This window comes from Dipteris shenzhenensis, chromosome 5 (assembly GCF_047967505.1).
Source record: "Dipteris shenzhenensis isolate YYH24624 ecotype China chromosome 5, Dip_SZ_1.0, whole genome shotgun sequence".
In the NCBI taxonomy this organism is placed as follows: Eukaryota; Viridiplantae; Streptophyta; class Polypodiopsida; order Gleicheniales; family Dipteridaceae; genus Dipteris; species Dipteris shenzhenensis.
The window spans coordinates 3086494-3101062 of NC_141600.1; the positions used below are offsets into that span (position 1 = coordinate 3086494).

The 14569-nt window shown below is 43.2% G+C and overlaps 1 protein-coding gene across 2 annotated transcripts in view; it reads left to right on the plus strand.

The window, feature by feature from the left end:
• Positions 1 to 14569, plus strand: part of LOC147901498 (phosphoglucosamine mutase family protein) — a 60005-nt gene that overhangs the window by 9628 nt on the left and 35808 nt on the right. For both annotated transcript variants that reach the window (XM_087374584.1, XM_087374585.1), the window contains one exon: positions 13500 to 13683. In XM_087374584.1, coding sequence (XP_087230710.1) covers positions 13500 to 13683 — 184 coding nt within the window. The remainder of the gene's footprint in view (positions 1 to 13499; positions 13684 to 14569) is intronic.

A 14569-nucleotide genomic window follows, 5' to 3' on the forward strand; every position in this document is an offset into this window, starting at 1 on the left:
CAGACCAACTGTCGTACCGTCGCGGGTGCAGCCGGGCAGATATGGGGCTGTTTTGCCCACTTTTGGGGCCTGTCCAAGGCTGCTAGTAGGCCGCCTTTGCCTTTATAGCGCATAGTGGCACCTTGGTTGGGGGGTCAGTTAGGCCCCCAACCTCGGTCATTCTCAGCGACCTGCAGGTCAGGCAGATGCTACTTGTCCTTGTTGCAAGTAGGCAGTGGAGTCCATCCAGCATTGCTTATGGGATTGCAGACAGGCGGGGTTGGTTTGGAAGGGGGTTGCCAGGATTTTCAGTACCCTCTCCATTCTTCATGACTTGGGGCTCAGTTGCTTGGCTCACTCTTAGGTGGCCTCAGGTGTTCTACAAGAGGCATGACTCTTTATAGGCTTTGTCGATTCGATGACTCAGAGTCGAGTCATGCTCTCTGGATATTGTTCTTGCCTCACCTTTCAGAGATGTGCATTCTTATGTGGATTCTTCCTGGGAGATATTGGCTAGCATTTCAGCATGGCACATTTGGAGAGGCATAGATGGATCTCAGGTTCACACTTTGGCCAGCGTACCATGCAGAGCTCTTCTCGGACAGCCACTGCCATAAGAGAATGGAGAGGTTCTCCCTCCTTTGCAGAATTTTCTTAGGGTTGATGTGGCATTTTCAGCCTCCACCATGGCTTTTTTCTAGCTCTTTTTGAGGAGCCTTTTTCTCTCATGCTTCGCATGATGTATTTCTGCTTTTGAGCTTATGCTTGCTGGTTTCTTTCACACTTATTAAGTGTTTTTATTGATTTTTTTTTCCCCGAGTCTCACATACATCCATTTTATCCCATCTCGGTCCCATCCCGCGGTTTGTGTAGCTTCTAGTGCCTTGTGAGGTATCCTGTAGACATCCATCTTCTCAACTTTGTTGAGGTAGGCCATGAATTGGCATAATGCCTCCCCTTGGAGAGGTATCATACTCGTCGTCTCGGCCAGTAGAATGGGGTAGGATGTTCGTGCCTTGACCCCCAATTCCCCTTTGAGAAATCTTATATGTTCTTTTCTAGTAGGTCCTAGAGAGTTCGGGAGCCCATGCTGGACACCCATAAAGGATCACTGTTTGTACAAGCATAGTGTACAGAAATTTCCTCAATTTCCAATTCCATAGGTGTGCCTTCCTGCACTTGTTTTGGAAGCTGTACAAGCTTTCAGCCCTCCCAAAATTCTTCTTTCTATACATGCATTCCACTTGCAGTTGTTGATTAATTCCAGCCCTAGATATTTGTATGAGTTGACTAATTCCAAAGGCTCCCCTTTGAAGGTGACATCAATCTGTTGATTGTGAGTTCCAATCATCATGACTTTTGTCTTGGACATGCTGAGTGTTTGTAGAAGTCTCCCAGTGCATCCAGATAAGCTTTCATTTTTTGCTTGCTCTTTCTGAAAAATACCAGAGTATCTGTGTAAATAAGCAATAGTAAAGCATATTCTGTAATTTGGACACCTTCTCTGCTGTGGATTTCCACCCAATCTTCTGGTTCATTAATAAAAAGACCAAAAAGACCTATTCAACCCCAATGTCACTGTGTATGACAACTTTTCCTTTGGAGGATGGCCCATCCACAATTGGTTGTGCTAGCTCGGCTAAAACTTTCTTGTAAAAACGGTTAAGTAGCCTCTCAGAGTTTGTGAGGGACTCCAAGCTTTTCCAATCTTTCCCAGAGTTTTTTGAGTGGAACTATGTCAAAGGCTTTCTTGAAATCTACAAAGCAGCAATCGGCAGCTTATTTTTTATGCCTAGCTTCTTCCGATGCAGCCCTTGTGATAACCAAATGGTCTATTGCCGAGTGTTGGGGCGAAACCCTACCTGGGATGCTCCCTGTGTCTCCACCCATTTGCTGATTGTCTGCTCAAGGTATTGTCTTACAGCTTGGCCATTAGTCTGCTCACCATGATGGTGCGATAGCTTTTTGCCACCTTGCTGTCGCCTCCCTTGTGGATTGGTACAACTTTGCTAAGTTGCCATTCTGAAGGAACCCTTCCCCTAGGGCCATGTTCATACGTCTGGTGAGCATTTTCTTTGTCTTCTTTCCCCTCATGTGAGCATAGAGGCTACTAGCCCTTGTGTATCTGGAGCTTTTCCATTTGCTAGCTTTTTCAGCTCTTTCCCTATGTCTTCCTCCGTTATGATGTTGTTTGCTGCTTTGATGGGAAAGTCATGACTTTCTCTTCTAACTCCTTGTCGTAGAGGTCTTTGACAAAGTGTATCATGTCTTCCCATGTTGCTTTCCTCTCTCGAGGTTTATTGCCATGCAATTTCTGGAAAGACTTCCTTGGTTTTTTTGAAACTTTTGAGCTGCTTGCTTTTAAGAAATGATCTCTTTTGTTTCTCACCACCTGTTTGTATGCTCGGACTTTGCCTTCTTTCTCTGCTGTATCTGCTGTTTTCCAGGCCTTATTTGCATTTTTACAATCCTGGTCATACCAGTGATTGCATGGCATTCCAATGCTCCTTTCCTTGCTTTTAACAAAGCTTTTTTGGGTTGTTATCTGTAACAAATCTGCTATGTATTTGTTCATTTCATGGCAAGCGGATGGCATTTGACGCATATCTGTTGTCAATTTTATTTTCCATTGCTAACACCTTTTGAGGTAGACCATTCACGATGTCTCTCAACTGCTTAACCTCCTGATTCAGCAGGGTATTCTCATCCTGCATTTTGACCATATCCTTATACGTTTGCCTTTTCGAGGACCTGTAATATTTAGTAGTGGGGGGCATTATCCTCAAAGGGGATCTCTTGGGAGTGAACATGTTTCAGAAATTGAATTGATAGTGGGTCTGGGCGAGCGACTCCCAATTTCTCTCTGCAAACTTCTGCTTTGTACTATCTGACCTGTTTTCTTTGACTAGAATAATTTCAGCTGTTCAACCGTGTCACATTCTGATGTATTTAACAAGATTTAATCTCTGTTTCTTGGTGGTGGAACAGATAGGCAGTTTGCAGACAGATTCATGGCACATCCTTGTTGTTTTGGAGGCCATTGGGCCTCTCAAAACATTCTTTTGTTTGATTATTGCTGCTGGTTTCACCTCGGGCTGCTGTCGGCAGGGCCCCATGATTCTATTGCAGACGGCGCTGATCGTGATGCAGATTTGTATGCACGTAGGAGGAGGAAGGAGGAGATAGGATAGATTAGATGTCACATGAAAAGTGCTACAAGAGTGGTGGGTTTGGACTTATAGAGTCCCTTTTAAATCTCACTAAAGTACCCCTAAATTAGCCCCTTGCCCCCCTACATTACATCCATCCCTTCCCATAGAACTTTGCCCTCAAAATTACATGTTCCGAAGGTGCTGAGACAGCAAGTGATGCTGATTAGCCTGGTAAAAGATAGGGGTACTCCTGGTCAATGCTCTCTGGGTGCCATGATTGTTCATCCTTTGATAGACTCGTCCATCTGATGAGGTGCTCAATGTATACCTTGTTGCGGTGTACTGTATCTCTGTAACCCACAATGCGCTCAGGGACATAGAGGATATGACCCTCCTCATCCATGGGTGGCAACTTTAGAGGAATGTGCACGCGCTGACCCACATGTGGTTTCAGCAAACACACTGTTGATCTTGGAGGTGCTCGGTAGCTCCAATCGATACACTACCCTCCCCAATCTTGCGGATGGTCTTATAAGGGCCATAATACCAATGAGAACTTTGTGCTGGTATTACACTTCAGCGAGGCGTAACGATTTTTATGGAGACGTAAATGCATATAATCATCTTCCTTGAAAACCAAGTATCTCCTACGTTCATCCGCATATTTCTTTAGCTTGTCTTGGAAGTGTAGAAGAGCCTCCATTCTCTCCAAGTAATCTTGTGCTCGCTGGTTTTTCACAACCATGCCTACAATCGAGGAAGGCATTCCCACTTTGCACCCATACATTGCCTCAAACAGGCTCATTTCCATAGAGAGATGCTTATTGTTATTGTGGCCAAATTCAGCAAATGCAAGCCACTTATCCCTCAACCTCTGGGTGTAATGATAGAAATGCCTCAGTTATTCCTCAACCCATTTGTTCACTGTTTCAGATTGACCCTCAATCTCAGGGTGGTCTGTAGTGCTAGGGGTGAGCAAAGTACCCATTGCTGTAAATAATTCCTTCAAGAAAAGGCCTATAAATTTTGTGTCTCCATCACTGACAATTTCTTGAGGGAATCCATGATGCATAGGTCTTAGCAGGTATGAAATGGGCTTATTTTGTCAGCCTATCCACCACTACAAAGATGGTGTTGTGAGAATGGGAGAAAACGTAGTTGCAATTAGATGAGAGTAATATAACTAAATGGAGTGATAGGTTTTGTCTAAGTGACAAAACCTTATTATTCACTAACCATAGTTAGTGAACTAGCTGACTGTGGTTAGGGGGAAAAACCTCTAAGTGAGGGAAAAGTGCCCCTAACCTACTTATTACATTACATTGGTCACTGCTAAATTATAGCAATAATTCTAACACCCCCCTGCAGTGCCAATGTCATGTACAAGGAAAAGATCAATCACCAAAAGGAGATAAGTTCAAGGCACTGTGAAATGCCTCAAACTTTTCACGTGGAAGTGCTTTGGTGAAAATGTCTGCAACATTGTCATGTGTTGACACATAGATCATGCTGATCTCTCCTGCATGCAACTTCTCTCTGACGTAGTGATAATTAACCTCAATGTGCTTCGTGCGAGCATGAAACACAGGATTCTTTGCTACTGCAATAGCACTTTGACTATCAATGAGAATTGGAGAAGGACCCTCCAATGAAAGATGAAGATAAGCAAATAAACAACGTAGCTAAACACATTCAACTGTCGCTGTGAAAGCTGCCCTGTACTCAGCTTCACATGAAGAAGTAGCCACTGTAGATTGTTTCTTGCTCAACCAAGAAATACAAGCTTTGCCCAAAAAGAAACAATTGCCACTTGTGGACTGCCTAGTGTCATAATCTCCAGCCCAATTTGAGTCACTGTAGGCATGCATCTGCAAGTCACCCCCCCTGGGAAACATCAAGCCAAAAGACTTGGTATCTTGCAAATAACGGAAGATGCGTTTTACAGCCTGCCAATGCATAGTCTTTGGGCTGTGCATATATCTGCTCACCTAAGAAACTGCAAACTGAATATCAGGTCGTGTATTGCAGAGATAAATGAGGCATCCAACAGCCTGACTGTAGAGTGTGACATCAAATGATTCACCTGCTTTATGCATTGTAAGCTTCAGCCCCGGCTCCATGGCAGTAGCTATGGGCTTACAATCCTGCATGTTGAATTTGTCCAAGAGTTTTTGCACATACTTGGATTGAGACATACCGATGCCACTTTGCTCTTGAGTGAACTGGATCCCCAAATAAAAGTGTAGCAGCCCCAAATCTGACATGACATGTCAAAAGTGGTCTGCAATTCAGCTTTAAAATCTGCAATATTATCTTCATTTGACCCTGTGAGCAGTAAGTCATCTACATAAAGAATGATGACTAAAATATCCCCCCCATCCTTCTTGATGTAGAGGGTGTTTTCAGTTGGACTGTTGTGTAGTCCCTTGCTGGTTAGAAAGGCATGAATCTTTGCATACCATGCACGTGGGGCCTGTTTCAGCCCATACAAAGCTTTATTCAGCTTGCATACCTGAAGTGCATTTCCTGAAATTTCAAAGCCTGGAGGTTGTTTGACATAAACCTCTTCCAAGAAGTCTCCATTAAGGAAGGCTGTTTTTATGTCCAACTGATGAACATTCCACTGAAAATTTGCAGCCATTGCTATGACTGACCGGATGGTTGTCATTCTGGATGTAGGAGCAAAAGTCTCCTCATAGTCTATGCCCTTTTTCTGAGCATATCCTTTTGCGACCAGCCTTGCCTGTACCTGTCAATGGTGCCATCTGGCTTTCTTTTAACTTTGAAAACCCACCGTGTACCCATGGCATGTTTACCTGGTGGCAAATCGACCATGTTTGATTTTTCTTAATGGACTGCAACTCATCATGCATGGCATTCATCCAATGCACACTATCCTGTTCCTCTTCAAATGTCTCAGGTTCCTCTTCATCAAGAAGAGTACCTGCATAAGCTGATTCAACTGAAAGAGCACCTCCCCCATGCCTTACTGCACTCTGAGTTCTGCCAGGTAACGGAGCATCAATTTTACTCTCCCTGAGAGCAGCCAATTTGGGACTGTTTTTGCTGCATGTATATTTGCAATTTCTTGCTGAACAACCTCTTCCACGGCTTGTGGAGGTGGTATGACATCCTGTGGTTGAATCGGAGCATGTGGAGGTATTTGAAAATTCTGATTTTCATGAGATATATCAGCAGGGGAACCCAAGGCAATGGGTAGTAACCCCTCAAAGACATCACCGGAAGAAGAAAGCATATCAAATTCAGCTTGAGTGTGAGCTGAATTTTCTGAAAATATTACATCTCTACTGACAATGATCTTGCGTGTGACAGGATTGTAGAGACGGTACCCCTTGCTTTCTGCACTGTACCCAACTAAAATGCATTTGATTGCCTTATCAGACAACTTATGCCGAAACTCAACAGGTACATGAGCATAAGCAAGGCATCCAAAGACACGTCTCTACTGACAATGATCTTGAATGTGACAGGATTGTAGAGACGGTACCCCTTGCTTTCTGCACTGTACCCAACCAAAATGCATTTGATTGCCTTATCAGACAACTTATGCCGAAACTCAACAGGTACATGAGCATAAGCAAGGCATCCAAAGACACGGAAATGATCCACAGAAGACTTTCTCCCTTGCCAAACTTCATAGGGAGTCTTGGTTTTCAAAGCTTTTGTGCGTGCCCGATTTAAAACATAATTGGCACACATGAGACCTTCAAGCCAAAATTTGTGAACCAATTTTTTGCTTTTTAGCATACATCTATCCATCTCCATAAGAGTACGATTTTTTCTCTCAGCTTTCCCATTTTGCTGAGGAGTTAGACTCACTGTAAGCTGATGTACAATGCCCTTGTCTTTCAAAAAAGCATCAAAATCTGCAGACAAGTACTCCCCTCCTCTATTAGTGCGTAATGTCTGTATCTTGAGTCCGGATTCATTCTCAACCATGGCTGCAAAGTGTTTGAAGACCATAAACACTTATGATTTGCGTTTTGGCCCATAGATCCAAGTGTAGTTGGAGTAGTCATCTATAAAAGTGACAAAGTAAAGATGACCACCCAATGATGGAGTCCTCATGGGACCATAGACATCACTACGTATAAGCTGTAATTTTCGAACAACTTTAACTGATCCATCCTTCTTAAAAGGAGATTTGTGCATTTTACCAAGAATGCATCCTTCACAGGCATGTGGAGGAGGTGTTTCAAGAGGAGGCAATGCATCAACCATGGCATGTTTTTGAAGCGTCATCAAGTTGCCATAATGCATGTGTCCATATCTCGCGTGCCATAACTCTTCATTCTACATAGTAGCAGGGGGAGTGGAAACTGTAAGAGCACGTGCTGGTCTTTTCTCATACATGTCAAGCTGAAAAAGACCACGCAATAGAGTGCCAGACAATCTCAAGGCATAGTCATGCTCTCTATCATGGATTGCACACTTGTCATCTTCAAAAATGACCTGAAATCCAGCTCTGTTAAGAGTGGACACTGAAAGTAGATTTTTTGTGATACCAGGCACATACAAGACACCAGAAATTCTGAATGTTGAGCCATCAATGGCTGTAAGTTCAACTTCTCCTGTACCACGAACTGAATAGGAGGAGTTGTTGGCACATGTGACCTTTTTACCAACAGGTGGTGGATGCATAGATGTGAAGAGACACTTCCTGGGAGTGATATGCTTTGAGGCACCGCTGTCAAACTACCATGTATTATGTGTCTCATTGACACTGAAAGCTGATGCATCCTTGGAAGAATCATAACTGCATGTCAGAAAAGCATAAGTGTCATCATTACAAGTGGTTGTACTATCCCGAGCAGCCAACTGAGAGTCTGAAATGCAAGACAAGAAGGCATAGTCGTGCTCCACAAAGTTGGCTGTAGCTTGCTCATTGTTAGATGCATGAGGAGCTGAATCTGAGACAGCCATACCGGAGCTGTTTTTCTTTTCTTTTGCAAGCCTTTTCTTGCATTCTCCAATGTAGTGACCTGGCTTTTTGCAGTAATGACATATTCCCTTCTTCTTTGGCTTACGTGCATCACCCTTAGCCTTTTGAGAAGGCTGTCCTGAACCACTGGAAGGCTGATTTGCTGAAGTCTTTGCCTATCCCTTTTCTTTAGGCTTGAATTTTGAGAGCATGGCATGTTCACTTGCTCGTGAAGCCATGTTTTTCCTGGTCTGCTCTTCCTGCAGCAGAAGTCCTATCAACTCGTGAAAAGTGAGAGGATTTGCACCCCCCCTTAAAGACAAATTCAGCGAGGTATGAAAGCTGAGATAAGACTCAGGAAGAGAATTCAGAGTAGTGGTAATCATCTCTGAATTAGGAATGATCTCATCAATATTCAGCAATTGCTCTTGTAAGTCCTGTAGCTTTGTGAGGTGCACTGACATGGAGTCGCCCTCTTCCATATGTGTATGAGACAATTCTCTTTTCAAAAAAGACACCCTGGCATCATTCTGAGCTGCATACATGCTCTCCAAAATATCTCGTGCTGCCTTTGAGGTCTTACACGACCGGATATGTGGAATGATGAATCTTTTCACTGAAAGAGAAATATACAACAAAGCTAAAGCATCACGTGAATCCCATCTCTTCTGCTATGGAGTGGTAGGTATAACTGCGCCAATAACTTGTGCTGCAGCTGTACCCTGTGCATGACCTTTGCCTCCTCCTTGTTGGGGAGGGGTATTAGGTGCCACATTTGCTGGCCGGAACTCATCCCCACTTATATAGTCCCACAAATTACGAGAAATCAGAATATTGCATACCATAAAACTCCAGAGGGAGTAGTTGGTACCATCCAGCTTGTCCTCTTGTGAGAGACCACTGAAACCGAAATCATTCTGATTTTGCTGGGCCATGTCTGAGAAAGAAAATACAGCAAATCTGAATTCCCTTGCTGGGAATGGAGTGCACAAATCCCAAAAAAACACAGCCAAACACTGGCTAAAAATGCAACTCAAATCTCTATAATGTCTCTGTCAGAAATCTGTCAGAGCATGCAATCTCTCCCAAAACGTGCCAAAAGCGCTTCAAAGCACTCACAGAAAGGCAGCGTGAACTGAAACCTGTCAAATTGCTCTCCCAACACAAAAGCCCCAATTTGTGGCTTGAAATTGCAACCAAAAAGGGGCAAATTTACTAAAAGCCCCAAATATGCAATTTCTGAACAAAAGCCTCAAATTTCAGACTAGATCTGCAGATCTGTCTGCAAAAGCCCCAAATTTCGAGTTGAAATTGAGCCAAATTTCACCCAAATAGCTAATCTTTTATAAAAGCCCCAATTTCTTGGCCAATCCTTGCAATTTGCTTGCAATGTGTGTCAAAATTTTTACAAAAGCCCCAAAATTGTAATGTGTCTGCCAAAGCTCCAAATGTGTTCCCAAAAATAGAGCGAAACAATGGTTGTATGCACAAGAGCCTGACAAAAAAACTTTCCAATATCCTCCTGCAAAGCAAATCCTGCAAAAATGTGACTTTCCAAGCCCACCTTCAAACTGTACGGACTAACAGTACGGAATTGTCAGTTTGGTTGTACGGCAGTTGTACGGATCTGTCAGCGATGTACGGTCAAAAACCGTACACCTGCACGGACGAGCTGGTACGGACGGTTGACACGTGTAGGTACAGACAAGCGGTGTACGGATTGTACGGCGAAGATACCTATGGAATAGATAGTACGCGCGTAGGTACGTATGGGGCTGCAGGCTGTACGGTGCCTGTGTACGAAACAGAGCTGCAAGCTGTACGGCGACGAGCTGTACAACCGTACGGTGATGCAGGCGTTGATATGGCGACGCAGGTGCCGTACGTGCTGTACCGCCGTACGGTGATGCAGGAGGTGCTGTTCAGAATCAGTGCAGTTGGTACGGGCGTCGCAGGTACAATACGGACTGTATGGAATCAGTCCGTACAGATCTGTACGGACGATACAGCGAGCTGGAGGACAAGGAGCAGGGAGCAGGATCAACCTGCTCTGATACCAAATGTGAGAATGGGAGAGAGAGCAAAGTTGAGAACAAGAAGCAGGAGAGAGAGAGAGCTGAAAACGTAGTTGCAATTAGATGAGAGTAGTACAACTGAATGGAGTGATAGGTTTTGTCTAAGTGACAAAACCTTATCCTTCACTAACCATAGTTAGTGAACTAACTGTGGTTAGGGGGAAAAACCTCTAAGTGAGGGAAAAGTGCCCCTAACCTACTTATTACATTACATTGGTCACTGCTAAATTATAGCAATAATTCTAACAGGTGTCCCAACTCCTATTTGTAGAAGGCAATCCTGTGATGAAATCCATAGCTATGTGTGTCCATCTCCCATCCAGAATGGGTAATGGCTGCAACAAACCAGGCTCCAGCTGGTAGTTTGCTGTCCAGTCTGTTTTGCTGGCATGGCAAACATTCAGCAACATCTTTGACTACATCTCTCCATAGACCTTGCCAGAACAAACTTTGCCTTACCCTCTCATGTGTCTTTGTCACACCTGTATCTCCAGCCAACAAGGGAAGAATGCATTTCCCTCAACACGAGTTGCATATATTAGGAATTTGAAACCGGGTAAATTTTGTTTGGGAACCACGATCACATGCAATTTAAAGTCAGGATGATCCTGTCATGGGTTCTTGTGCAATTTTGAAAAGATGGCTGCTGTCCTTGAATTCAGCGTGTACTCTTCTTGAATGCCATGTACTCAATGCCTGATAAATGGTCGAAACCGCAAACAATGTGCAAATCCACATCCTGGACAAGGCATCTGCAACCACGTTTTCTTTCGCCTTCTTGTATTCAATGTCAAAATCATTGGACTTTACTAAAGCTTACCATCTCTTTTTGGGCTGTGCGAGGAAGAATCTGAGTGTCCTATGATCATTTTTGATGTTGATTGTACTCTCTTACAGATAGTGATACCATTTTTTGAAGGCATGTAGGATGGCCAGCATCTCTTGATCATAAACATGGCCAACATTACCAGATCATAAACATGTGACTAGCATCTGCCTCCACAATGAACGGCCATGAGGAGTCAGGGAATACCAACACAGGGGCATGATTCAATGCAAATTGCAGGTGTTCAAAACTGGGCTACACATCTTTGACCAAGAAAAGGCATCCTTCTTCAAGAGGTCCATAAGAGGAGCTGAACCCTCTTGGCAAATTTCTGAATAAATTGCCCAAAAGCCCTCTCAGCTGGGTGGGATTTAGTGGCTGTGGCCATTCCCTCACTCATTTCACCTTTTGTGGGGTCAGCCCGAATCCCATCTCTGCCCACAATGTGCCCTAAGTATTCAACCTCTTCTACCATAGTGTTGGAATGGTCACCTCCCATCTATAAGCCCCCATATGAGGAGAGCATGGGGGAGGTAGACCTGGAAATATTGGGGCTGCCACATGGGCAGCACATGAGCTGCCATGTGGGCAGCTGTCAAGACAAAGGGCATGACATGGACCTGCAATTGAGGCGCAGCATGGTGACCTGTTTGGGCAGGCTTGTGCGCAGGGTTATTGCCTACAGCAGGTCCTGAACAAGGCGCGGACCTGTACGGCTGCATGGCGGGGGTCTATGGGCAGGCATAAGGCCTGCAAACAGGCCTGCAATAGGCGCAGGAAGGGGCAAAGGCAGCAGCCCAAAAGGGGCTGCCAAAGGCCCTTTTATAGGGCTGGTTTGACCAGCCAACCAAGTTGGTTTGTGACAGACCAGGTTGGCCAGTCTGGTCGGCCCAAACAGGCCTAGGGGTTGGCCCTACCAGGTCGGTCCATTTCAGGGCCTCTTGGGCCTATAAAAGAGGAGTTCTTCATAAATGTAGTCAAGTTAGGAGATTCATAGATGATTTATTTGTCCCAGGTTTCCCAACTTTAAAGATGTAATGTACCAAATTCAAGATTCTTTCAATCGAGGATTTATCCTCGAGTTTTGTGAACTTAATTGTACAGCCAGTGGAAGCCATCATGCATTACTCAAACTCATCAAGGTTTAGAATGCCTCACATTGACTCAAACATCTCTAATATCTTATAGGATCACTCTTGGAGATCACATGCAAGCACCCTTTGTAATCTTGAGAGGTGTGGAACCAGAGATTGAGTCTTGGTGTTTCTCCTTTGAGGTTGTTGCGGTCTTTTTGTCGAGTTTCTACTACTAGGGACGTGAGTGGCGAGTTAGGAGTCTTTATTAGTTTTGTCATGTCTCACTGTGTGTTAGTTATAAATGAGATGCATAGGTCTAGGTTGTGCTGATTGGGTCTTATTATACTTTTGATAAGAGGTACCGAGTTTGTAAAATAGGTTAGGATTAGAAATCCTTGTGAACTTTTAAGATGTTGGCACAACCTTATGGTTGATAGTTGTGTTTTTGCCTATAGTTAATTTACAAGCTGTCTCTAGAGTAAGAGCTCTCCTTGTGTGGAAAGTATATCAAAGTTTGTTTTTTTCGTCTCTCCCTTTAATGTTGACCAGTTTAGTGCAACTAGTTTAGTACTCAAAATGTACTACATGCAAGTGATTGAGTATTGCTAGTTTAGTCAAATCTTGTTTTTGTTTCATCTCTTTATTTAGTACTGACTAGTTTAGCGCACAAAATATATCCATATGAGTTATTGAGGATGAGGAACAAGCGCCGATGGTTTGCATAGCTTCAAATAGCATCATCTCGTGGTGGATATCTTTAAGAACCTCATAATTACGCAATACATCTCTTGCAGCTTGGTTTTAACCTTTTATGGATTTTAAGACCTAAGACAACATCTTGTGGTTGAACTTGCGATAGGTGAGTGTATACATGCATTTTGATTTTTACGATGATTATGAAGCTGGTTTTGGTCAGAGACTATATTTTGGTCTCTAGAGGAGGTTGAAATGTGTGTATTTGGCTGTCTGTCTGTCTCTCTCATTTATAACATATGCACATTCTTTCATTAAATGTTTCTAGTTTGGTTGTTGCTTGAACTGGGGTTGGATTTGGCCATAACCATGGGGTGAAAACAAGCAAAGGCAAAGATTAGGCATGCTTAAGACCTCAAAGGAAGATATCAAATGAGTGACGTAAGAGAAGAAATTGGATTAGTTTCAGTGATTACAATGAGCATTTTGCAAAGCATGCTACATTTTAAACACTACCTCCAAAGATGTTTTATGCACTTGGAAGGGAAATGTTGCTGTCAAATACTCTAGGTAATGGCTATGAAGCTTTCTTTCTCGACTTTGGAATTTGTGTATTGAACAAACTAGTTTCTTATCCATTCCATATTCGACTTCTTACTGAGCCTGATATTGTTTTATTTTGAGGATGTTTTGGCTTTACACAATTAAGGTAATTGAGATCTAAGTTGCACTCATCAATCTCCTTGATGTATGCAGTGACATCAGGGGTGTTGCAGTTCCTGGAGTGGAGGGAGAGCCTGTCAATCTTACTGAAAGCGTGTCTGAAGCAATTGCAGCAGCATTTGCAGAATGGCTACTTGAAAGGAAAAAATGCGATTCTTCAAAAATCTTAAGAATATCTATTGGTCATGATTCTCGTGTTTCAGCTGGAATTTTACAGGTGCATCTACTCTTTGTTAAATCCTATGAAAGAGCTTTTGTTTGATCAAGCTAAGATCATTAGAACAGGAATAACTGCTAAAAGCTGCAATAGTAAATAATCACACATAGCTATAATAGGGAATACAACATAGATCAACAAACTCCACTCCTTATAATTTGTGGCCAACTCAAAGTAAGACCATGTAGTATTCTACCCTGTCTTGATCAGAGAATGCTTCACACTGCGTTACTTGGAAGTTTTGACCACATTACAAAGCTGCCATCTCATCATCTTAATTCAAAAAAATTAAGCATAATCTATGTCACTATGAAGCCCTACAACCCCGCCCCCCGCCCCCCGCCCCCCCTCCTACCCCCATCTTCCACTTTTTACCTCCCTTTGGGTTATCCTTTTTGTTTTTGTCCTCTACGCACCGTCTTTTAGCCACTCTCACTTTGTTAGTCCCCTACCTTTGCAAAAAGCCACCCTCCTGCTACCTATGTTCATACATACTTTGACCTCTAGCTAATCTCCTACTCTACTTTCTACACTTATGGTAGCATACATACTTTGACCTCTAGCTCATCTCCTACTCTACTTTCTACAGTCGGATGAGCCAATAGAACCTTGCAAGGGCTTTGATCTAGAGGCATTTGCTGCTAACATTTGGAGTCGAGATCACTTCTTAGGCTTCTTGGGAATGTGGAAAACCAAGAGAAAGCCCCTGAACTAGGAGCAAGGTGCTCTGAAAATCAAAATAGCTAGAAAGCTGGATTTTAAATCAAATTGGAAAAACTAACCTTAATATTTAAATAGTTATCCTAACTTAGGATATGTTAAAATAATAGCTAATTGATTAATTGGTTTTGAATTATATTTTTAAATAAAATTTCTCCATGACCCC